This window comes from Dromiciops gliroides, chromosome 5 (assembly GCF_019393635.1).
Source record: "Dromiciops gliroides isolate mDroGli1 chromosome 5, mDroGli1.pri, whole genome shotgun sequence".
Lineage (NCBI taxonomy): Eukaryota > Metazoa > Chordata > Mammalia > Microbiotheria > Microbiotheriidae > Dromiciops > Dromiciops gliroides.
The window spans coordinates 212,204,527-212,229,702 of NC_057865.1; the positions used below are offsets into that span (position 1 = coordinate 212,204,527).

The 25,176-nt window shown below is 37.7% G+C and overlaps 1 protein-coding gene across 3 annotated transcripts in view; it reads right to left on the reverse strand.

Moving 5' to 3' along the window:
• CCDC91 (coiled-coil domain containing 91) overlaps positions 1–25,176 on the reverse strand; it is a 427,400-nt gene that overhangs the window by 206,512 nt on the left and 195,712 nt on the right. For all 3 annotated transcript variants that reach the window (XM_043966436.1, XM_043966437.1, XM_043966438.1), the window contains exon 7: positions 3,137–3,214. In XM_043966436.1, the coding sequence (XP_043822371.1) occupies positions 3,137–3,214 (78 nt within the window). The remainder of the gene's footprint in view (positions 1–3,136; positions 3,215–25,176) is intronic.

The following is a 25,176-nucleotide window of genomic DNA, read 5'->3' on the forward strand; positions in this document are numbered from 1 at the left end:
TCTTAAAGCCTTAAAATACAGCTGAGGAGACAGAGCCAAAATGGTAAAGGAAAGACATTAAATCCACAAAGCTCCCGATATAATTACCACCAAAAAAAGCAATGAAAGAACCCCTGGAGCAGAAAAACCCACAAAAATACAGGCTGAGATTAAAGGGGGCTGTGCTGGGCTGTGAGTAAAGTCAAACCCCGCAATCACACCAACAGAGACCCCAGGCATGCCACACCAGAGGAACTTAAGCCCCAATCCTCCGAATCAGCTATAGCACCAGCATCTTCTGGAACTGAGCTTGTAGTCTGTTGAGAGGGCTGAATGGCTGGCTGGGGTGAAAGTGCATGGATGTCAGTGAATTCAGGAGGAATTCAGCTGTCCCATCCCAGCAGGGAACCAGGAAGAAATCCTAAGAGGCAGGAGGCCCAAGTGGGGTAGGGGCGGTGGCTCGTCAAAACTAAGAACCACACCATAGAAAGCTTTGTTGGTTGGTTATTTAGTAAGTTGGATTGAGGTTATCTTCAGACCAGAGAACAAGACAGGTGAGGGAAAAACCTGATTCCCTCAAACCAAAACACCTGGGACCCTCTGAAGCTGGGGACAGTAGTGTAGCCTAGAAGCATGGCACCCCCCCCCCCACAGCGGGGAGTTAAAAGTCAAGTAAAAGACAGCAAGACGAGCAAAGAAAGTTAAGACTTATAGAAAGTTTCTTCAGCAACAGGGAAGATCAAGGTGCACTCTCAGAAGATGATAACCTCAGGACCCTTACATCCAAAGCTTCCAAGAAAAATATGAACTGGTCTCAGGTCAGGAAAGCTCTCAAAAGGGACTTTGAAGAGAAAGTAGGAAAGATAGAAGAAAGATTTAGAGAGAGGGAGGAAAAAATGGAAAGAGAAATGAGAGTGATGCAGGGAAATCATGAGAAAAAAGTCAACAGTTTGAAAACTCAAATGGAAAAGGAGAATAAAAACTGTCTGATGAAAATAACTGCCTAAGAATTAGTATTGAACAAATGGAAGCTAGTGACTTTATGAGAAATCAAGACACAGTAAAGCAAATCCAATTGAATGAAAAAATAGAGGGCAATGTGAAATATCTCCTTGGAAAAACAGCTGACCTGGAAAATAAATCCAGGAGAGAGAATTTGAAAATCATTGGACTACCTGAAAACCAGGAACAAAATAAGAGCCTAGACATCATCTTTCAAGAAACTGTAAGGGAAAATTGTCCTGATATTCTAGAAGCAGAAGGTAAAATAGAAATTGAAAGAATCTACCAATCACCTCCTAAAAGAGATCCCAAAAGGAAAACCTCCAGGAATGTTATATCCAAATTCCAGAGCTCCCAGTACAAGGAAAAAATATTCCAAGCAGCTAGTACAAAGGAATTAAAATACTGTGGAGCTTCAGTAAGGATAAAACAAGATCTGGCAGCATCTACATTAAAAGGAAAAATCTCAAAACAGAAAACCAATAGCACCAAAAACAAAAGAAATAGTATGGTCCAATCAGCATCCATATTCATGGTCAGCCATTCCCCAATTGATGGGCATCCCCTCAATTTCCAATTCCTTGCCACCACAAAAAGAGCAGCTATGAATATTTTTGTACATGTGGGTCCTTTTCCCTTTTTTATGATTTCTTTGGGAAAAAGACCCAAAAGTGCTATTGCTGGGTCACAGGGTATGGACAGCTTCAGAGCCCTTTGGGCATAATTTCAAATTGCTCTCCAGAATGGTTGGATCAGTTCACAGCTCCACCAACAATGCATTAGTGTTCCAATTTTTCCACAGCTTCTCCAACATTTATTATCTTCCTTTTTTGTCATATTAGCCAATCTGATAGGTTATGACATCTTTAAAATAGGGTTGAGGGTAGGGTTGAGGAGAAATAGACTGGGAGAGGGGGAAGAAGGGAGGTGGACTGGGAGAGGTAGGTCACATGAAGGAAACAAGAAAAAAAGCTTATGGAGGGGAGGGGAGGGGAGGGGAAGAGAGGGAAGGAATAGGGCAGTGAGTGAATCTTACTATCATCAGAATTGGCCCAAAGAGAGAATAACATACATACTCAAGTGGGTATGGTAATATATTTTTGCCCTGTGGAAAAGTGGGTGGGGAAGGAGATGGGTGGGGTGGGAGAAGAGGGGAAGGAAGTTTGGGGGAGGGAGCTATAAAAAGCAAAACACATTCAAGGAAGGTGAAGCTGTTCTGCATAACAGCACATTTATGATATATTGAATTGCTTGATTTCATAGTTGAGAAGGGAGGGAAGAAGAAAAATTTAAGAAAACAGAATTAGCTCAAAGACCTTAACTTCATCAGAGTGGGCTCAAGGAAGTAATATCATACACACCCAATTGGGAGGAGTAATCCACTAGGAGGGGAAGGGGATAAGGAAGGAAGGGTGATTGAAGGGAGGGTAAAGCGGGGGAGGGGGCAGTCAGTAGCAAAACACTTTTGAGGAGGAATAGGGCAAAATAAGATAGAAAATAGAGTAAATACAAAGAATGAAATAATGTATACTAAAGGATCATATAATCTATGGGGGAGCTAAGTATAAATATATGCAATAAGAATAAATTTAAAGTGTATAAATACAAATAAATACAAGATAGCAAGTGAATGAGGTCATCTAGGTGACACAATGGATAGAGAGCCAGGAAGATCTGAGTTCAAAGCTGGCCTCTGATATTTCCTAGTTGTGTGACCCTCAGCTAATGATTTAACCCTGTTTTTTCTTAGCTTCCTCATTTGTAAAATGGCCTGAAGAAGGAAATGGAAAACCACTCAAGTATCTTTGCCAAGAAAATCCCAAATGGGGTTATAAAGAATTGGATTCTAATAAAATGACTGAAAAACACATATGTATATACATATATGGTGGTAATATGTTATGATTCTTATGACTACTATTATACAAAACGAAAAGCATATATAAATATAGAAGAAATAATTAATAAGTATATTACTAGTAAAACTATTTTCAAATCAAGTCAACAAGCATTTATAAAGTACCTCTTCTATGCCAAGCATGGTACTAAGTGCAGTTTTAAATGTATAATGAATTAATTTTATTTTTAAGTTACGTATATACAGTTTTTTAAACTATCCCTATAAATAAGAACTCATGAAGCTTATAACCTTTACCTTATATTCCTCTGTAATAATGCTCAAAGTCTCATGTCCAGCTTTCCTCATATCTTCCAATTGGTGCTTATGTTTTTCCTAAGAGAAAAGAAGAGTTTAAATTTTGGCTTCTTTTTTTTCTTTCCTTTTTATTACTTTTCAGATTACTACTTTTAAGTTATTCATTAAATATTCAGTCTGTGTATAACATGGCAGCTAGATGGCTTTGTGGATAGAATGCTAACCCAAGGAAAGTAACTTAACCCTGTTTGCCTCAGCTCCCTCATTTGTAAAATAAGCTGGAGAAGAAAATGTCAAACCACTTCAGGGTCTTTGCCAAGAAAACTCCAAAAGGGATCACAAAATGTTGGACACAACTGAAAACAACAGAAGAACAACTGTGCATAAACAAATTAGAAACATTTGACACTGCAGTCTTTAACAAACAACTGAGTTGGCTAAATTAAAGTTTTTATTTCTAGACCATAAAAGCCATAAAATTTTGAAAGAACATTATCTTAATATATGTGAAATCAATAAACCATAAAATTTTAAATGGGGCCTTCTAAGCTATGGCAGTATCTAACCATGTCTATAGTTAAAGGATGTAATTCTTAACCAGTATCTGACTGAAAACAGACTAATCACCTCCTGAAAGAGATCCCAAAAGGAAAACTCCCAGGAATATTACAGTCAAATTCCAGAGCTCCCAGGTCAAGTAGAAAATATTGAAAGCAGTGAAAAAAGAAACAATTTAAGTACCATGGAGCCCCAGTCAAGAAAGCATAAGATCTAACAGCTTCTGCATTAAAGGACCAGAGGGCACAGAATATAATAATCCAGAGGGCAAAGGAATTGGGATTAGAACCAAGAATAACCTATCCAGAAAAAATTTATATAACCTTTCAGAGGAAAAAAATGGGACTTCAATGAAAGAAAGAACTTTCAGGTATTTGTGATGAAAAGACCTGAATATAATGGAAAATTTGACTTTCAAATACAAGACCTTAGAGAACCATAAAAAGTTGGAGGTAGGAGACATGCCTGGGGTCATGCAGTGGGTGAGTGTTTTGTGTCTGAGGTCAGATTGGAGCTGGGGTCCTCCTGGGTCTGGGGTGGATGCTTTGTCCACTCTGTCACCTAGCTTCCCCATGATGACATCTTTAGGGTAAAACTGAGGGGTGAGAGAAATGCACTGGGGTAGGGGGAAGGGAGAGGTAGTATGGGTGAAATCCCACATTAAAGAAACAGGAAAGGGCTTATGGAGTGGGGAAGAAAAGGGGGAGAAGCAGGGCAGTAAATGAACTTTACACTCATCAGAATAGGCTCAAAGTCCTTAATCTCATCAGAGTTGGCTCAAGGAGGGAATAACATACACACTCGATTGGGTGGAGTAATCTGCAAGAAAATAGGAGGGGGAAGAGATAAAGATGGGGGGGGGCAAAAGAAGGGAGGGCAAAATGGGGGAGGGGACATACAGAAGCCAATCCCTTTTGAAGAGGGATAGGGTGAAAGTAGATAGATAATAGAGTAAATATCATGGGGAAGGGAATAGGATGGAGGGAAGCAGTTAACAACAGTAATTGTGAAAAAGAGAAAAGGGAGAAAAAATGTACAAAAAATATGTATAGCCTCTCTATGTGGTGGCTAAGAACTGGAAATCAAAGGAATTTCCATCAATTGGGGAACGACTGAAGAAGCTGTGATATATGATTGCAATGGAATAATATTGTGCTATAAGAAATGATAAGCAGGATGATTCCAGAAAAACCTGGAAAGACTCATATGAACTGATATATAGTGAAGTGAGCAGAACTGGGAAGACATCTTACACAGTGACAGCAGTCACTATGAGCAATTGTGAATGACTTAACTACTCTCAGGAGTACAATGATCCAAGACAATCCCAAAGGACTAATGATGAAGCATGCTATCAACTTCCAGAGAAAGAACTGATATTGATTGAACACAGAGTAAAAAAAAAACAACAAACATCAAAGAGCACTTGTGGATTTTACATATATAACCTATATCAGATGGGTTCCAGTCTTAAGGAGGGTGGGGAGGAAAGGGAGGGAGGGAGAAAAAATTGGAACTCTAATTCTTATGAAAATGAATGTTGAAAACTACCTTTACATGCAACTGGAAAAATAAAATAAAAGTTGCCAAAAAAAAAAGAAAAAAAGAAAATATCTTCTGTTCAATCCTGGTCTTTTCTTCAGGAATCCTTGGAATTACCCTATTTCATTGAATGTCCATCTTTTCCCCTGAGAGATAATCCTCAATTTTGCTGGGGAGTTGATTCTTGGTTGTAATCCAAGCTCCTTTGCCTTCTAGACTATCATATTCCAAACCTTGTGATCCTTTACTATTGAAGCTGCCAGGTTCTGTGTAATCCTGACTGTGGCTCCATGATATTTAAATTGTCTCTTTCTGGCTGCTTGTAGCATTTTTTCCTTCACCTGATAATTCTACAATTTGGCTACAATATTCCTTGGAGTTTTACTTTGGGGGTCTTTTTTTCAGAGGGTGATCTGTGGTTTTTTTCCTTCTTTTTTTGTTTGTTTCTGTTTGTTTTTTGTTTTGTTTTGTTTTGCAGGGGAATGATGGTTAAGTGACTTGTCCAGGGTCACACAGCCAGTGTCAAGTGTCTGAGGCTGGATCGAATTTCAGATCCCCTTGAATCCAGAGTCAGCAGCCTATCCACTGCACCACCTAGCTGCTGAAGTGCATTCTTTCACTGACGATATTATCCTCTGATTCCACAATATCAAGGCAGTTCTCCTTGATAATTTCCAGGAATATGGTTTCTAGACTCTTTTTTTTTTTATCAGTCCAGCAATTCTTAAATTATCTCTCCTGGATCTATTTTGCAGATCAGTTGTCTTTTCAATGAGGTATTTCACATTTTCTTTTTTTCTTTTTTCAATCTTTTGATTCTGCTTCATGGGTATTATTTTCCTCAGTAAGCTTTTGCACGTTCTTTTCCATTTGGCCTGTTTTCCTCCCCATTTTGCCAATTATATTTTTTAAGGAATTGTTTTCTTCAGTTAATTTTTGTGCTTCCTTTTCCAAGCTGTTGACTCTTTCATAATTTTCCTATGTAACTCTCATTTCTTTTCCCATTTTTTCTCCTACCTCTAATTTGATTTTTAAAATCCTTTTTGAGCTCTTCCAAGAAGGCTTTTTGGTCTTGAGATCAATTCATCTTCTCCCTTGAGCCTTCACCTGTAGGCATTTCGACAGCAATGTCCTCATCTGAGGTTGTTTTGGTCTTCCCTTTCACCATAGAAGCTGTCAATGGTAAGGGTACTTTTCTGTTTCTTACTCATATTGTAAACTATTTTAAAACTTATAAAGTTAAGGTCTGCTTCGGGGGCACAGGGGCCACTGTTGCAAGCTTCTGGTGCTGGGGAATAGGGGCCTCGTCACCGGCTTTCTGCTCTGAGGCCCCTGTGGCTTGCTCGCTGGGCTGGGATGGCTTGGCCAAGTCAGGCCCATCTTGTGGATGGTTCTCTATTTCACAATTTGCCCTCTGAGCCAGGGATGGCGGGTCTCACAAATGGCCTGCTGTGCCACCAGCTTGGTGAGGCAGGACCAAGCAGATTCAGGTACTGATCTGAGCTGTAGCCAGGAGCCTTCTGCTGAATTCCCCAGAACCCCTCTGCATTGAGCTGTGATGCCTCACCTTTCATCCAAGTGAGACAGACCTTTCTTGAAGTCTTCTAAATTTTCTCAAGCTGAACGATTGTGTAAGTTCTGCAATTCCAGAATCTGTTTAGAGGCTTGAGTTAATGTTGTTTTTGAGGGAAACTCAGAACTCAGGCAACTTCCTGGTTTCTCTCTGCCATCTTGGCAGCAGTCTTGAAACTGTTGAAACATATTTTTAATGGTATACTTCAGGTCATTTGTTCCCTGAAATTTTCTGTTGATAATGTTGCAGGCTATGTCCTTTGGGTAATTTACAAATTCAAATATTTAGAAACTATAATAGTCCATGATTTGTATTCATATTCCATCATGGAAATATGATGATTTAAAGGACAGGACTTTGTTCTGGGGGTATACTTAGGTTCATTAAATATATAGTTTCCCAAAAGCAAACTTATTTGCTGACTTCTGAACTCTAGGCTCAAGTTATTATCCATCCATACTTTCTATAAAAGATACATGTACTGATGGACTCATTCTATGGTTTATACATCCACTGGCCTGTTACTTGAAAAACAGGAATTCAATTAATCAACAAATTCTTATTAAGCTCTAATTATGTGTCAGGTACTGTGCAAAATGCTGAGGAAAAAATGAAGAAGCTTACATTCTCCAGAACCTTATATTTAAATGTGAAAGATAATATTAATATATGTAGGGATATACATACTGAATACAAGGTGCTTGGAGTGTGCTACCAACTAGAGGGTTCAGGAAAAGTTTCATGTAGAAGATGGAACTAGGTGAAGTTGAGGGAGTACATTCCACAAAGGATTCAACATGTGTACAAAAACACAGGACAGGTGAGGCAGTGTTGTGTAGGAAGAAACAGCAAGTAGCAGTTTGGTTAAAGCACAGACTGCCTAAAGAGGAATAAGATTGGACCAACACTGTGAATATCCTTATATGCCAAAGAAAGGAATTTGTAAACTGGAGGGGAAGAAAAGCGTTAAAGAAAAAGAAAATGACAAGGTCAGATTTGTACCTCCAGAATCTAACTGGAGGTAAGTACAGGATGGATTGGAAGGAGGAAAGGCTTGAGGCAGGGGGACAAACTAAAAGACTATTATAACAACTTTGCCCTCTTTCCAACCTCATATCACTAGATTCCAATCTTTTGTAATATAATTAAATGATACCTGGTCAGGACTGTCACAAATCACATGTCCTAAAAGTCGTCCATATTAAGATTAAGATATATAAATAAATTAATTAATTAAAGTCCATCCAACAGTTCTTTGCCATCAACCAGAAATACTGATCTAACAAAATATGGTGGGGTTAGATGCCTTCTCTTAAGTATATTGGGTACAGAATTTAAGGACCTGAAACCATATTCTCATAGGTGTTACAAAACCAAAATGAGCTACCCCCAATTAAACTGTAAATTTTCAAAACTAGAAGGTATCTTAGTACTTTAATTAAAATTCTTAATCTTATAACTGAGGACAATGAGGCTCACAGTGAATAAACAACTAGCCTAAACTTACAAACTTAAGCTAAATTACCCTAAATTAATGGAACAAATGGAAAATGAACCCAAACCTTATGATTGCTTATCTCCTTATACCATGCAACATAGGCTGGCTACCTCCATTAAAGGTATGTCCTAATTAGTGTGAAAAATGAATTCCTTAAAGTGGTCACATGAATTCAATTTATACTCTCCAACATTATAATTTTATAAAATATGGTAAGCGGTTTCAGTCCAAGGGAACTACGCAGTGAAAACTCAAATAATGTGATAACTTTAGGGAGAATCATTATCTGCACCCATTGAGACCTAGCCTATATTATGCACAAGTACCTTAATTTAAATGCCATGAGGAGGTGATTCTAAAGGGGAAAAAATGTATAAAGGCATTTGGAAGCTGATATCTGCAAGCAGAATGAGTCTCCAGGAAATATCTGCATGGGTCCCTAGAAAATGTCATCCAGTGTCTCAGAGTTTTTGTAGTACAGGAGTTTTTAAGTAGCCTGGGAAAAAAAACAGGAGAGAAATCCAAAAATACTGCTGAACTGGCTCTTTTTTTTTCTTTTTCCTGTCTTTTCCATGAAAAAGAGGCAAACATTTAACTCCAAAGTTCTTGGTTCCTTACTGTTTTAATATACTTTATATACACTCTTTTCTAACTACAGATAAGATGATCTTGATTGATTTTTAGGTATATAAGTTTAATTGCCACAGGGAAATGGCATATGAAGGAGGAGTACAGGATTATTTAAATAAACAGAATTTAAACAAGTTAGGAATCCTTAATTTAAGCAAAGCAGTCATTTATTCCCTTGAACTAGAGAACTGAGCCTTTTAGAATATTACTAATCTCTTAAAAACTAAAAAACAAAAATAAAACAAAAACAAAAACAAAAAAACTTAACTTTGTAAAGAAACGAAACCACATGGATTTGGTACAAATTACCTGAGCTAAAACCATGAGCTAATCTCTTTATTTGTAGCATGCTAGGCTGCTTTAATTTTAAATATGTCAATCTACCTCTAGGTAGGAAAGAAGGGACCTGCTAAGGGGAAGTTAATAGCCAACATCGAGCCTTGTGGGTAGACCAAGGCACAGTCTAGAACAAAGCTTCTTAAACTGTGGGTTGTGACTCCATATGGGATCACATAACTAAATGTGGGGCTCACAAAAATTTGGCAACAGTAAAAGGCTATGTATACCTATTTTATATACCTATATACCCTACATCACGTAAAATTACTAGAGTAAAAAAGGGATGCAAGTGGAAAAAGTTTAAGAAGCCCTGGTCTAGAAGAAATCAACTCTTCTCCTTTCCATTAGGGACAAGGAAAAATACTCCTCAACTAAACTTTGCCATGCACAATAATACCTTTTGAGGACAGAAGAATTACCCTAGCCATTTCCCTTGACCCATCTCCTCAAGGTAAAATTCTATCCCTCCTTCAGCAGGACATACAGCAAGAGCCAGTTTCTCCAAAAAACCTTCTATGATCTCTACCACCTCAAAATATTTCATTTTTTGACATTCTAATAGCATTCTGTATATACATTTCTTATTCACTTAGTTTATTCTATTTTGTATGCATGCATGTTGTACCCCATTTGAATGTAAGCTCTGAGAGGACAGAAGTTTTATTTTCCTTTTGTATTTGTGTTCCCAAATCTTAGCAGAGTGCCTGTCTCATAGTAAAGGAGATTATACATACTTTTTCATCCATTCCTTCTTTCATTATAATTTCTATGACTATATATTGAGTCCTTCATGATATATAAGCACTTTTCAAATTGAATTTAAAAAGGGAATATACCAAAAGACTGGATAAATAAACAACTTATCCATGTTTGGAGGATTTTAGGTCATCAAGTCAAAATGAATATGTAGGGTTGCAAACTTTACTGCCAAGAAGCAGACTCTTAAAAAACCTTCTGTGAATAGGGTAGGGGATGGGTTCTGAGAGGGAATTTCTATCTCCTATATTCACCATCATCAGATAGATGTAGGTATATATATATATCCTACATTCACCATCATCAGATAGATGTATATATAGATAGATATAGATATAGATATAGATGTATATATATCTATATCTCTCTCTCTCTCTATATATATATATATATATATAGATATAGATATAGATATAGATATACCGGCACACTCTACACACAGCGATGATGATATACAGGGATATAGAAAGACAATCACCTAAGGTAGGATAGAGTTTCAAGGAGCACATCCCCTGAAGAAAATAAGAATCTGACCATAGAGAGGAATACACCTAAGTAGCAGAGATGCTGTACCTAAGGAGAGCCATCTAAGACTGTACAACAAGAAGATAAAGACTTGCAAATATTGTATTATCAGGAGTTCTTAGTAGTCTTGGCTACATATGTATACTACATTTGTAACTCACTGTACTCTTATGTTTGAGCCCACACTTCCCATGAAATTTATGTATTTGTATAAGCGTATATCCCAGGTTTATAAAAGGAATCTGTTGTTGCTACTATTCTTGTTATGCAATTTAAGTAAATCTATTTGCCAAAAGCTAGTTTTGTCTACTGGTTGTTTGCTAAAGAGAAGTATACCATTAGCTCAAGAGTCAGTGACAGGAGTACAGAACTCTAGGTTAGACCTAGAAACAAAGACAATTGTACCCTCAAACACTAACCCTGCAAACCTGAGCGTGGGAGTTGGGGAACAGCCCAGAGGAGGAACTTCACTATAGAGGAACTACACCATAATCAGGTTAGTATAATCAGCTAATATGGACATGATTTAACAACAATAAGAACAAAAATATGGTCAAATGGGTAAGAGTCTTATAATATAAGTTTAATCATGATTTTCTTTGAAGCTCCCCAAGTTTATATCCATATGACAGAAGCAACTGAAATATATTGGATAAGACAGGCATAAACACCTCCAGACTCTTTAAAAGAAATTAAGCTACAGACAATGAGACACAGTCCAGCTAACACAATGAATGGTTTTGAATCAAATTATCTAAAATTCTCCCTTCCTGCTTCCAACACTCCCACAAAGCTAAGGAATCTGAAACAGGAAACTCTGGCAATTATAACTGTCAGGACAACAGAGAAGAGGTTATATTGCCCAATAAGTACATGATTTCATCCTTAAAATTCCTACTTATCACCTCTCAAATGACACCATTTCTAACAGCTGCAAAGAGGATGAAAAGGACTATCAGAAAGTGTGACATTCAATTGGGTGGTTTCCTAAAGAAATCATAACCTTTGAAAAGACAATTTATTTCCCTGCCCTGACAGCTGAAATAGAGATAAATAGAATTCTACAATGGGGAATTTCTGTTGTGGAGAATGCTTGATCTGTCCTGCCTCATTGTTCTTTTACTTTATTAACTCAATTCTGGGTCAAAAATCAAAGGAAGAGTTGTGAGTGAGCAGAGCCCTAGATGAGTACTAAGCACAGAACATGTTCTGAATGAGGATCAGTGTGGCTCTGATCCCTGGATCAGGAAAGCAAGAACTTAGTTCCAGCATTTAACCCAGCCTGAAATACAATAACCAAAACAAAGCATCCCAGTCTAAAAGGGAAACAGCAGTTCAGTTGCTTTGGACCTCAGTATCCTAGCAGGCTAACAATGTCTGAGTTCAACTGCAGTTGACCGAAACTCAACCACAGAGAAACCAACGCATCCAAATCTGGTTCAGGAACTTGGAACTTTCAGAATAAGAAGGTAATGGAAAGATCTTCCCTGGATTCCTCACCTGAACTGTGAGAACAGCAAAGGGATATAAAAGGAGAGAAGTTCAGGCCAGATATCCCACTTAGAAGTGAGCAGAGCCCAACAATAACATAAAATATTAAGTCAAGAAGTTGCCTGCAAGGAGCAAACAAACAAAAATAAGCAAACCATAAAGAACTGTCATGGTGCCAGGGAAGCTCAAGAAAAAAGCACAAAAGAAAAAAAAACAACTGAAAATACATACAAGCAAATCCCCCCCAAAAATGCAGATTAGATGTATGTCTAACAAGAATTTTTAGGAAAGTTACAGATTTTTTTAAAAAGAGCAAAAGAAATCTTCTTAAAAATAAAAAATATAGTCTCTGAAAATAAAATTAAATAGTGGCAAACAGCATGACAATAAAAAATAAGTTTTAGAATGGGGAAAATGGCTAAACAAAAGTTATACAAAAATATAAAAAATAGAATTAACAACTTGGTAAAAGAGGTACAAAAATTTACTAAAGAAAATGTCCCAAATATTAAAAGAGGCCAAATAAAAGCTAATGATTCTGAGACATCAAGAAATAATAAAACAAAGCTAAAAGTTTGAAAAAATAGAAGAAAATGTGAAATATCTCATTGGAAAAACAACTGAGCTGGAAAAGAGATCAAGGAAAGATAATTTAAGAAGTATTGGACTACAGTAAAATTATGATTTTTTAAAAAGAGCATAGACATTGCATTTCAAGAAATTATGAAGGAAAACTGCCCTGATACCGTAGATCCAGAGGATAAAAAAAGAAATGGAAAGAATCCACTGTTCACCTCCAGAAAAAGATCTCAAAATGAAAACTCCCAAGAATATTATATCCAAATTCTAGAGCTCCCACGTCAAAGGGGAAAATACTGCAAGCAGTCTGGAAGAAATAATTCACAATTGTGGAGCTTCAGTCCTTAACAGCTTCCACATTAATGGAGCAGAGCGCTTATGATATGATATTTTGGAAGGCAAAGGAGCTAGCATTATAACCAATAACCTAATCAGCAAAACTGAGGATAATCCTTTGAGGGGGAAAAAGATGTTTAATGAAAGAAAGTTCAAGCATTCCTGATTGGAAAAAAAATCAAAACAAAACAGACAAATGGAAAATCTGACATTACGATACAAGACTAAAGGACTTTGGGGAGCCTAGATAGGAGAGCAAGCAAGGAATCACCTGACCGCTCCCATATTCAGCCCCAAACAACTATAAAATAGTTCCCCCAAACAAATTTTGGAACAGTAGAACTAGGTAAAAGGTGTGATGAAACAACCATGTAGCCCAAGAAACTCAGAAGGTTAGCAGAAAGGGTCTGTTTCACTCAGTTAAGAGGGGAATGCAGTACTAGATAGGAAGTGACTTGGCAAGCTCGCAGCAGGGCCTGCCCCAGCAAACAAGTAGGAGGTCCTGAGCCACAGTTTAGTGCCAGGTGAGTAGGTAAATGCCAAAACCTGGAATTCCACAGGTGGCCCCTCATGTGTCTCAGTGCAGTGCAGAGGGAATAGGCAGACAACAGAGCCAAGATCCCCACCCCCATGTGCTTGAGCACAGTGCCAGGTGAATGGGCAGATGCCAGAACCAGCATCGACATGCCTCAGCCTGTACAGTATCACATATGCTGCCAGACCCTTGTGTCACCATGCAGCACCAGCCAACCCCCACCCGAACACAATGCCATGCTCTGCACAGCACTACGCAAGGAGCAAAAGCCCCCATGGCTCTGACACAGCACAGAGGTCCCTCATATACCTCAGCTTAGCAAAAGGTAAGTACACAAGTCCCATTGCATGAGTCCCAGCACAACAGACAATACCCTTATGGCCTTCAGCCAGGAGATGAAGCTCTGGGCACCCCAGGAATAGAGCTCAAATTTAAAAGTAAGGAGAAAGGCTGGAAAAGATGAGCAAAATATAACAAAAAAGAATCTGACATTACAAAGTTATTCTGGTAGGGTGGAGCCAAGATGGAGGAGGAAAGACAGTAACTTTCCAGACCTTTCCACACAATCCCTCAAAATAGCTCCAAATAATGCTATAAGACAATTCCTGGAGCAGGAGAACACAAAAAAGGATGGGGTGAGATCATTTTCCAGCCAAAGAAAGCTTAGAAGGTCGGCAGGAAAGGTCTGTTGTACCAAGTCAGAGTGGAGCCCAGCCCTGGGCCTGCCATACCACAGAAACACATCTCCTAAGCCTTTGAATTGGCTGCAGTGGAATTTCTGGAACTCAGCCCATGGACAGGTGAGGGGGTGGAGGAGTTGGCTGGGGAAAGATTGCAGGGGTCTCTGCTGGTGCTGAGGCAGAATACACCTTGCTGTGCATTTTTTTTCATTATTTCCCTTGGTATTCTTGAATTTTTGTTTTTCCAGATGAATTTTGTTATTATTTTTTCTAGCTCTACAAAATAATTTTCAGGTAGTCTGATTGGTATGGCACTGAATAAGTAAATTGATTTAGGTAGGATTGTGATTTTTATTATATTAGCTCGGCCTATCCATGAGTAATTGATATCTTTCCAATTAATTAAATCTGATTTGATTTGTGTGAAAAAGTGTTTTGTAATTGTGTTCATAGAGTTCCTGGGTTTGTCTTGGCAAGTAGATTGCCAGGTATTTTATATTATCTACCGTTACTTTAAATAGAGATATAAAATTTCCCCTAAGCACTGCTTTGGCTGCATCCCATAGGTTTTGGTATGTTATCTCATTATTGTCATTCTCGTGGATGAAGTTATTGATTGTTTCTATGATTTGTTGTTTGACCCACTCATTCTTTAGAATGAAATTATTTAGTTTACAATTGATTTACAGTCTACCTTTCCATGGCTCTTTATTACATGTAATTTATATTGCATCATGATCTGAGAATTATGCATTTACTATTTCTGCCTTTCTACATTTGACTATGAGGTTTTTTTGCCCTAATACATGGTCAGTTTGTCCAGACATCTATCATATCTAACTTTTCTAACATTCTATTAACCTCTTTCACTTCATTCTTATTTATTTTGTGGCTAGATTTATCTAATTCTGAGAGGGGAAGATTCAGATCCCCCACTAGTATAGTTTTACTGTCTATTTCCTCTTGTAGTTCATTTAACTTCTCCTCTAAGAATCTGGATACTATACCACTTGGCACATACGTGTTTAGTACTGATATTACTTCATTATCTATGTAACTTTTAGCAAGATGTAGCTTCCTTTCTTATATCTTTTAATTAGATCTATTTTTGCCTTTGTTTTGTCTGAGATAAGAATTGCTACCCCTGCTTTCTTGACTTCAACTGAAGCATGATATATTCTACTCCAAACTTTTACTTTTACTTTGTGTGTATCTCTCTGCTTAAATGTGTTTATTGTAAACAGCATATTGTAGGATTCTGGTTTTTAATCCACTTTGCTATTCACTTCCATTTTATGGTAGAGTTCGTCCGATTCACATTCATGGTTATTACTTTCTATTTTCCTCCATTCTATTTACCACCTTTGTACTTTTTCCCCCTTCTTTCACCCTATTTCTCCTCACCAATGTTTTGCTTCTTACCCATGCTTCCCCAAATCTTACCTTCCTTTTATCAGCCTTCCTCCCTTTTCTTTATTCTCCCCTGCTTCTGCCCTCCCTTCTGTCAATGCCTCCCTTTCCCCCTTACCCTTTTAATTCCCTAAGTAATAAGCTAAATTTCTTTATCCAAATGAATGTATATGTTATTGCCTGTTTGAACCAAATCTGATAAGAGTAAGGTTGAAACAATGCTAACCTGTCTCTTCTTTCCCTCTATTGTAATAGGTTTCTTGCACCTCTTCATATGATGTAATTAGCCCCATTCCAACTCCCCTTTCCTCTTTTCCCCATAAACTCCTTTCATTCACCCCTGAATTTTCTTTTTATCATCACATCAAAGACAATTTATATTTATACCCTCTGTGTATATTCCTTCTGTCTGCCCAAACAGATATACAGTTCTCAAGAGTTGTAAGTATTATCTTCAGTGTAGGGATATAAAGTTTATCCTTATTGAATAACTTTTTCCCCCTATTTACCTTTTTTAACTTATCTTGAGTCTTTTATGTTAAGATCGAATTTTCTATTCAGTTCTGGTATTTTCAACAGGTAACCTTGAAAGTCCCCTATTTCACTGAATGCCCATCTTTTCTAGTAAAAGAGAATACTCAGTTTTGCTGGGTAGTTGATTCTTGGTTGCAATCCAAGCTCCTTTGTCTTCCAGAATATCATCTTCCAAGACTTGCAATCCTTTAATGTTGAAGTTGCCAGGTCCTGTGCAATCCTGACTGTTGCCCTGTGATATTTAAATTGTTTCCTTCTGGCTGCTTGGAGTATTTTCTCCTTCACCTGCTAATTCTGGAATTTGGCTACAATATTCCTTGGAGCTTTCCTTTTGGGGTCTCTTTCAGGAGGTGACTGGTGCATTCTCTCAATGACAATTTTATCCTCTGATTCTATAGTATCAGGGCAGTTCTCCTTGAAAATTTCCTGGAATATGGTATGTAGACTCTTTTTCTGATGAAGGATTTCTCAAATTGTCTCTCCTGGATCTGTTTTTCAGGTCAGTTTTCTTTCCAATGAGGTATTTCACATTTTCTTCTATTTTTTTACTCTTTTGAGTCTATTTGACTGATTCCTGGTGTCTCATGGAGTCATTTCGTTGCTTCTGTCCAATTTGAATTTTTAAGGCATTGCACCTCCTTTTCCATTTGGCCAAATGAATTTTTTAAGGAATTGTTTTCTTCAGTCAAGCTTTGTGCTTCCTTTTCCAAGCTGCTGATTCTTTTTTCATAATTTTCTTGTGTTGCTTTCATTTCTCTCCCCATTTTTTCTTCAATCTCTTTCAACTGATTTTGAAAATCCTTTTTGAGCTCTTCCAAGAATGCTTTTTGGTCTTGAGACCAATTCATCTTCCCTCTTGAGGCTTCCTATGTAGGCAATTTGAGAGTATTGTCCTCATCCGAGTTTGTGTTTAGCTCTTCCCTGTCGACACAGAAGCTCTCAATGGTGAGAGCTTTTTTGTTTCTTACTCATATTTGCAGCTTATTTTTTTAACGTTGAGGTCTGCTCCTGGGGCACAAAGGTCACTCTTTCAAGCTTCTTGTGCTGGGGCATAGGGGCTCTGTCACTGGCTTTCTACTCTGAGGCCTCTATGGCTTGTGGATTTCTCACCACCCTGGGCTTGCTCCCTGGACTTGCTCCAGGCACTGGCATGACAAGACCCAGTCATGCCTGTCCTATGGGTGGCCCTCTAGCTGGCAGTCTGCCCTCTCCACTGATGCTGGTGGATCCCGCTGTACCACCAACTTGCTGAGCCAGGATCAAGGGGCCTCAGTTGATCTGCTGTGGCCAAGAGCTTCCTGCTGACTTGCCCAGACCCCCTCTGTGCTGTGCTACACTATCTGGGCAGCACTGAACTCCCCTTTTGCCTGAGTGAGACTGACTTTTCCTGAAGTGTTCTAAATTATCTCAAGTTGAAAGATTGTGTGTCTCTGTCTTTTTTGTAGGTTCTGTAGTTTCAGAATCTGTTTAGGGGATTGATTTAATGTTGTTTTTGAGGGAAACTTGGAAGAGCTCAGGCAACTTCCTGGCTTCACCTCCTTAATCTATTGTTTTTAGAGTTTTCTGGGAAAACTCTGTAATGAGATCTGTATACTAATATCAACAGAATAATTCTATTGATATTAGTATACAGATCTCATTACAGATAATATACTAATATCAATAGAAAATAATTAAAATAATATGCTTTACTTAGTCATGAAAAATTCTGCTCCACACTGCAATTTAAGACTGAAAATAAATTTCTTCACAATTTGATTTCTCATCATGATCAGAATTAAAGTGTTTGATATACTTCAGAATTGCTATGAAAATTTTAAAATGAAAAAGAAAAGAAAGATTTTTAAAATATCACTAAAAATGGAATCATTTCTCTAAATCAAAACATAGCTTACTCATGACATTGTTGCCACTATCTGAAGATTGTTGCCATAAAGGATGATGAAATAAACAAACTGCAAAGTCATTTCCAAAATAAAAGCTCACCAAATGAGGTACACAAAGAATAGCCTTTAATTTCACTTGAAAGAAAAGCTCAGTGACCAAAATTGGAGAAGGGAAAAAAAGACATAAAATGTGAATCTATGTTTCAAAGGAAAGATCACACCACATCAATTATATAGTTAGGGTCAAAAAGGAAAACTTTCTCTTCTGAAAAAGAGCTATGGAAATGGAAAATCTTTGTAATAGTAATTCTTAAACTAAAATCCTAAAATCATTTTTTTAACAGACTTATGTGGTAAATCAAAGTAAAAGCAGAGAGGAATAGTTCTCATGCTTAAACTGAATCATCTAATTCTACCATCCCGAGTTAGACAAAACATATAAGAAATTATATCAACTAAACCAGCCAATCAACCAAAAGAACTGCATTTCTTTTTCAGAACTCTAGAGTCCATGGGAACAGAAAATGTAAACCTTATTCCCTTCCTGAAATTAAACAAACAGCCACATTTTCTCCCCTCCCCCCACCCCACTCCCAACTACCACCCTTTTCTTATTTTAGCAAGAAACAGCTTGGTAAAACATCCCTATATTACAAGCCTTGTTTGAATGCTGTCAGCAGGATCCATGCCTTGGGATCACCTAATACAGTATTCAGTAAACATTTACTAAGTGCCTAATATGTGTCAGTCACATTGCTAAACACTGAGTATACAAATAAAGACAAAACACAGCCAATGCTCTCCAGGATCTCACAATCTAATAAGGGAAATGTCATGTTAACAACTAAGTACAAAAGAGCTACATAAAGGAAATACAGGAAATATTCAAAAGAGAAAAGGATTGAGAAAAGTTTCATGTAGAAAGTATGATTTATGCTGGTACTATGAATGAAGTCAGAAAAGCTAGGAGGCAGAAATGAATAAGAATAATAATCTATGAATGAGGGACAGACATGAAAATGCTCACAGTGCAGAGATCAGTTGTTCAAGGAATAATAAGGAGGCCAATGCCACTAGATCAAAGAATACATGGGGGAAAGGAAGTGACTAGAAAGGGGAGGAGAATTGGCCTGGGTTATGAAAAGCTTTGAAAACCAAACAGAGGATTTTATATTTAATCCTGGAGGTGATATGGTGCCAATGGAATTTACTGGTGGGATGGAAGAAGACTGCAAAGGGGCAGTAAGCATATCATGGTCTCATCTGCATGTAGGAAAATCACTTTGGTGGCTAAATAAAGGGCAGACTAGAGTGGGGAGAAACTTGTGGTAGGCAGACCAACCAGCATGCTATTGTAATAATCCAGGCATAAGGAAAAGCAAGCTTCTGTCAGTGTAGTGTCAACATCAGAGGAGAAAAGGGGGAGCATATGATAGCTGTTACAAAGGCAAAATTTACTCTTAGCAACATATTGGATATAAGAAATAGAGGATAACATCTAGGTTGAAAGCTGGGAAACAGGGAGGAGAGTGGTACCCTAGACCAGGGCTTCTTAAACTTTTTCCCCTCTCAATGCCTTTTCACCTGAGAAATTTTTATACGACCTCAGATATATAGATATATAAAATATGTATACATAACCTTTTACTGTTGCCAGGAGCTATCAAACCAGCGAAACAAAATTGTGTTTCCTGGTTGAAAAGGAAGTAGGCTTGAGTTATTTAAAGACCAGAGCACAGGCAAGGGAGTGAAGAACCTGCCCCTCCTTAAATCATACCACCTTGGACGCCCTGAAGCTTGGGACAGTGCATCCTGGAAGCAGTACCACACTTTAAGAAAGAGTTACAACTCAAGAAGTAGGCCAGCAAGATGAGCATACAGAGAAAGATACAGACCATGGGAAGTTTCTTTAGTGACAAGGAAGATCAAAGTTTACCCTCAGAAGAGAATAGCATCATCAGAACCCCCTACAAACAAGGCTTCCCAGAAAAATATGACTTGGTCTCAGGCCAAAGATGTTCAAAATGATATTTGAAGACAAAGTCAAAGAAGGAGAGGAAAAAATGAGAATGATGCAGGAAAGTCGTGAAGAAAAAAGTCAACAACGTGACTTGACTCCAAATGGAAAAGCTCTCTGAATGAAAATAATTGCCTAAGAATTAGGATTGAACAAATGGAAGTTAGTGACTTTATGAGAAACCAAGACACAATAAAGCAAATACAAATGAATGAAAAAATAGAGGGCAATATGAAATATCTTCTTGGAAAAACAGCTGACCTGGAAAATAGATTCGGGAGAGAAAACTGGAAAATTATTGGACTCTCTGAAAACCATGATCAAAAAAAGAGCTTAGACATCATCTTCAACGAGACTGTCAGGGAAAATTGACCTGATATTCTAGAAACAAAAAGTAAAAAACAAAACAAATACAAAAACAAAAACAAAAACAAAATATTTAAGAAGCTAGGCCCTAGACAGTACTTATGACTTTATTAGACTGCAGAATATGTTAGGCTAAAGTGCTTTCAGTACTTCCACAACAAAATAGTTTCGAATGGGAGCCAAGATAGAGCCAACTAATAGTTTATTTTGTAGTAAAGCTTATTATGAGAGTCTAATTTGTTTTCCCTAAGAATATAACTTCTTTTAAAAACTTTTTTTAAAAAGTGTAAAACTGAGCTATTGCATTTGTATGTATTTTATTGTAACTTTAGAGAGAATGGCTTAATGAATGTAATTTTATATGTATAATTTGAAATCTTGGAAAACACCAGATTGACTTTGTTTATTAATTACTTCATTGCTAACTGTCTAGGAAGCAAAAAAAAAAAAATTTCAGGCAAAAAAACTCAGTGATGACTTTGTGGTACTTGCTATTTTGTTATTAAAGGAAAATAACTTTTGTGTGTGTTGGGGTGGGGGCAATGAGGGTTAAGTGACTTTCCCAGGGTCACACAGCTAGTAAGTGTCAAGTGTCTGAGGCCAGATTTGAACTCAGGTCCTCCTGAATCCAGGGCTGGTGCTCTATCCACTGTGCCACCTAGCTGCCCTGGAAAATAGCTTTTTAAAAGTTTAATTATGTTATAAACAAGAAAAATCATTTTTTGGTAAACATGTAGTGTTAATACATATTAAGGTAAATATGGGTTCTTGAGATTAAGATTACAATTGTTTTTGAGGCATTTGAGGCAATATAATAAATTAGCCCTAAATATTTTATCTGAAAGTCACAACAGAACACATACTAATTCTTAGCTTAGTTTAAAAAAATTAATTAAGTAATTACCACCTGGTTCTAACTTTGATTGTCAACAAGTCCAAGTGGCCATGAATCTACCAATGAGCAAGCATTCACATATTACTGAAATTATAACCAATATATGGTCATATTTTTCAAATTGAATCATAAAGGAATACAGCCTGAATTTATTATTAAAGTGATAATCTAGTTTTAAACAGAATATTCTTTTGAAAGTATCTAAGAGTGGGCATCTAGGTGGCGCAGTGGATAAAGCACCGGCCCTGGAATCAGGAGTACCTGAGTTCAATTCCAGCCTCAGACACTTAACATGTACTAGCTGTGTGACCCTGGGCAAGTCACTTAACCCTCACTGCCCCACCAAAAAAAAAAAAAAAAGAAAAAGTAGAGTACAAAAAGAAGCTTCAGTGCCTTCTGTTGCCAGTAAGATAACAAAAAAACAAACAAATGAGAGCGGGGCAGCTAGATGGCACAGTGGATAGAGCACTAGCCCTAGATTCAGGAGTACCTGAGTTCAATTCCAGCCTCAGACACTTAACACTTACTAGCTGTGTGAACCTGGGCAAGTCACTTAACCCGAACTGCCTCACTTAAAAAAAAAAATGAGAGAGGTAGAAGAAAAAATGGAAAAAGAAATGAGAGAAATGAGTTACACTGCAAAAAGAAGCACAAAAAAAGATGATATAACCCTAAAGTGGAAAGACTCCAAGGAGTAAATGACCATTATTGTGAAGATTTCTCTACTCTCCTTTTTTAATAAAAAGAGTTATTATAAACAACCAAAAGGAACAAAGATGGGGAAAAACAGGGAAAAAGGAAAAGCGAATTAAGAGTCAAGCATGGGAACAAATAGATGCCTTGACATACGCCATGAGAGACTGTGGGAACACCTGAACTGATTGAGTGATGCAATATAGTGGGAACTGCAATGCTAGGCATCCACACATCCAAGGTAGTAAGATCTAGACCAGGCAAGGGGATGAAGGATTAGCCAAGTAGGCTAATAGTATCCAGAATATAGAAGTCGGTTTGAAAAGAAAGTCTCCTCTCCTGATAGACAATATTAAAGAAACCTATGCCTCCAAAAAAAAAAAAAAGCACCTCCACTGAGAACCTCCACCACTTAAGCACACCGGGAGCTCAATCCAGCAGATTCCCCCACCCCCCTTCTTTTTCCTTTCTTTATTTTTCCTTTGTCTATATCCTAACTTGAAAATGTTATTACTTTAAATTTCTGGAAGCTTTTTTGTAAGAAGCATCTCTTAACTCTCTTACCTTTTATTTCCATTCAGATGCTCATAATGCAATGTATTTATGTTTATTCAATGAATTTTTGTGAGTCTTGAATATTTAAAAAACATTTCAATTTTATTTTTCTCTTGCTTTGGTTTCAATTAGTTTTCAGTTTTGAAATTCTAAACCCTATATTTAAATTTTGTGCTATTGTGTTTTGTTTAATCTTAATCAATCAATAAACACTTATTAACAGAACCTACTATGTATCAGGCACTCTACTTAGCATCAGGGATACAAAAAGAGGAAAACATATATTCTGTTCTACTATCTAATGAGGGAGAAAACATGCAAATAAATACATATAAAGCAAGCTAGATATAGAATAAATAAATAATAGAGAAAAGCCACTAGAATTAAGAGGGGTTGGGAAAGGCTTCCTATAGAAAGAAGGATTTTAGTTAGAACTTAAAGGAAGCCAGGGAAGTCAGGAAGTGTAGTTGAAAAAAGAGAGTAATTCAGAAATGGAGGACAGACCAGTGTCACTAGAATAAAAGATATGTGTCAAGGGGTAATGTGAGAAAAGATTGGAATGGTAGGAGGGGAGGTAGAAAGGCTTGGAAGGTCAAGCAGAGCATTTTCTTTTTTATCTTGGAGGTGATAGGGAGCCAATGGGGTTTACTGAGTAGAGGTGACATGGCTGTACTTATAACCATTTTAGTAGAAGAATGAAAAGCAGATCAGAACAGGGAGAGAACTGTCTCAGTTAGACCCAACAGTAGCCTAAGGCAAGAGCCCAAGTGTATAGTGATGAGGCTCTGTACCAGATTAGTGGTGATGTTAGAAAAGAGGACGTATATACCACAAATGTTGTAGAAATTAAATCTACAGGTCTTGGGAATAGGTCAGATATGAGAAGACAGATGAAAGATAGTGAGGAGTACAGGATGACTCCTAGGTTGTAAGCCTGAGGGACTGGGAGGATGGTGTTACCATCTACAATATCAGGGAAGGTAGAAAGTGGCAGCTAGGTGGTACAAAGGATAAAATGTTGGGGCTTGGAGTTAGGAAAACCTGAGTTCAAATCTGTCCTCAGACACTTACTAGCTGTGTGACCTTGGGCAAGTCACTTAACTTTTTGCCTGTTTCCTCATCTGAAAAATGAGCTGGAGAAGGAAATGGCAAGACACTCTAGTAGCTTTGCCAAGAAAATCCCAAATGGTGTCACAAAAAGTTGGAAATGCCTCAAAATGATTGAACAACAACAAAATGTGGGAGGGAGGGATGGGGATGGGCAGATTTAGGTGGTAGATGAGTTCAATTATAAACATGAGTTGAAGATGTCTACTGGGCAAAAACTCTGAGATGTTTAAAAAGCAGTTTGAAATATCCATCCACATACTTCTAAAAAAGTCCATAGGACAACTCCCAGAGCAGCAGAACCCAAAAAAGAACAGTGAGATCATTTTCCAGTCAAAGATGGCTTAGAAGTTCAGTGGGAGGGCTCTGGTATACTAGAGAGAGGAGTTCAGCACGCAGCAGAGATCCAGCTCAAGAAAGGGTGCATCTCTTAAGCCTCAGAATCTTCAGCATCAGTGGCTTCTTCTGAAACATGGCTCACATACTGGTGAGGGGGTCCAGCAGTTGGCCAAGGGAAAATAGTTTCTGCAGGAGCAAAGGCAGAACACATTGCACAGGAAGCAGACATGAGTGGCAGATACACAGTGGGGGAGGGGCACAGGTACGCCAAGCTTGCGGACTACAGAGAATCAGATTTCAATCAGATTTCTGCTTCCAGGTTAAAGAGTAAGCAGGTCTATGGTTACTGACATGCCAGATGGGCTGAGAACAGGCTTCTCCTTAAATTGAATCACCTGGAACCCCCTAAAGCTTGTGATAGTGCATCTTGAAAGCAGTGCTTCACTTTAAAAAGGAGTTAAATGTCATGAAATAGGCGGGGGCAAGATGAACAGGCAGAGAAAGCAACAGACCATCAAAAGTTTCTTTGATGACAAGGTAAATCAAAATACACCCTCAAAAGAAGATAATAATAAAGTCAAAGCTACTATATCGAAAGCTTCCAAGAAAACTATGACTTGGTTTTAGGTCACAGAAGTGCTCAAAAAGAACTTTGAAGGAAAAGTAAGAGAGGAAGAGGGAAAAGTAAGAGGTAGAGGAACAAATGGAAAAATAAATGAGAGTGATTGCAGGGTCATGAAAAAAAAAGTCAAGAGCTTGGAAAGCCAAGTTGACCAAATTGAAAAGGAGGTGCAAAAGCTCTGTGAAGAAAATCATTGCAGAAGAATTAGGATAGAGCAAATAGAAGCTAATGACTTTATGAGAAATCAAGGCAAAAGAAAACAAATCCAAATGAATAAAAAAATAAAAGGCAATATGAAACATCTCCTTGAAAAAACAGCTGACCTGGAAAATAGATGCAGGAAAGATAATTTGAAAATCATTGGACTACCTGAAAACCACGATAAAAATAAGAGCTTAGACATCATCTTCCAATAAATTATCAGGGAAAATTGCTTTGATATTATAGAAGCAGAGGTAAAATAGAAATTGGAAGAATCTACCAATTACCTCCTTAAAGAGATCTGAAAAAGAAAACTTCCAGGAATATTGTAGCCAAATTCCAGAGATCCAAGGTCAAGGAAAAAGTATTGCAA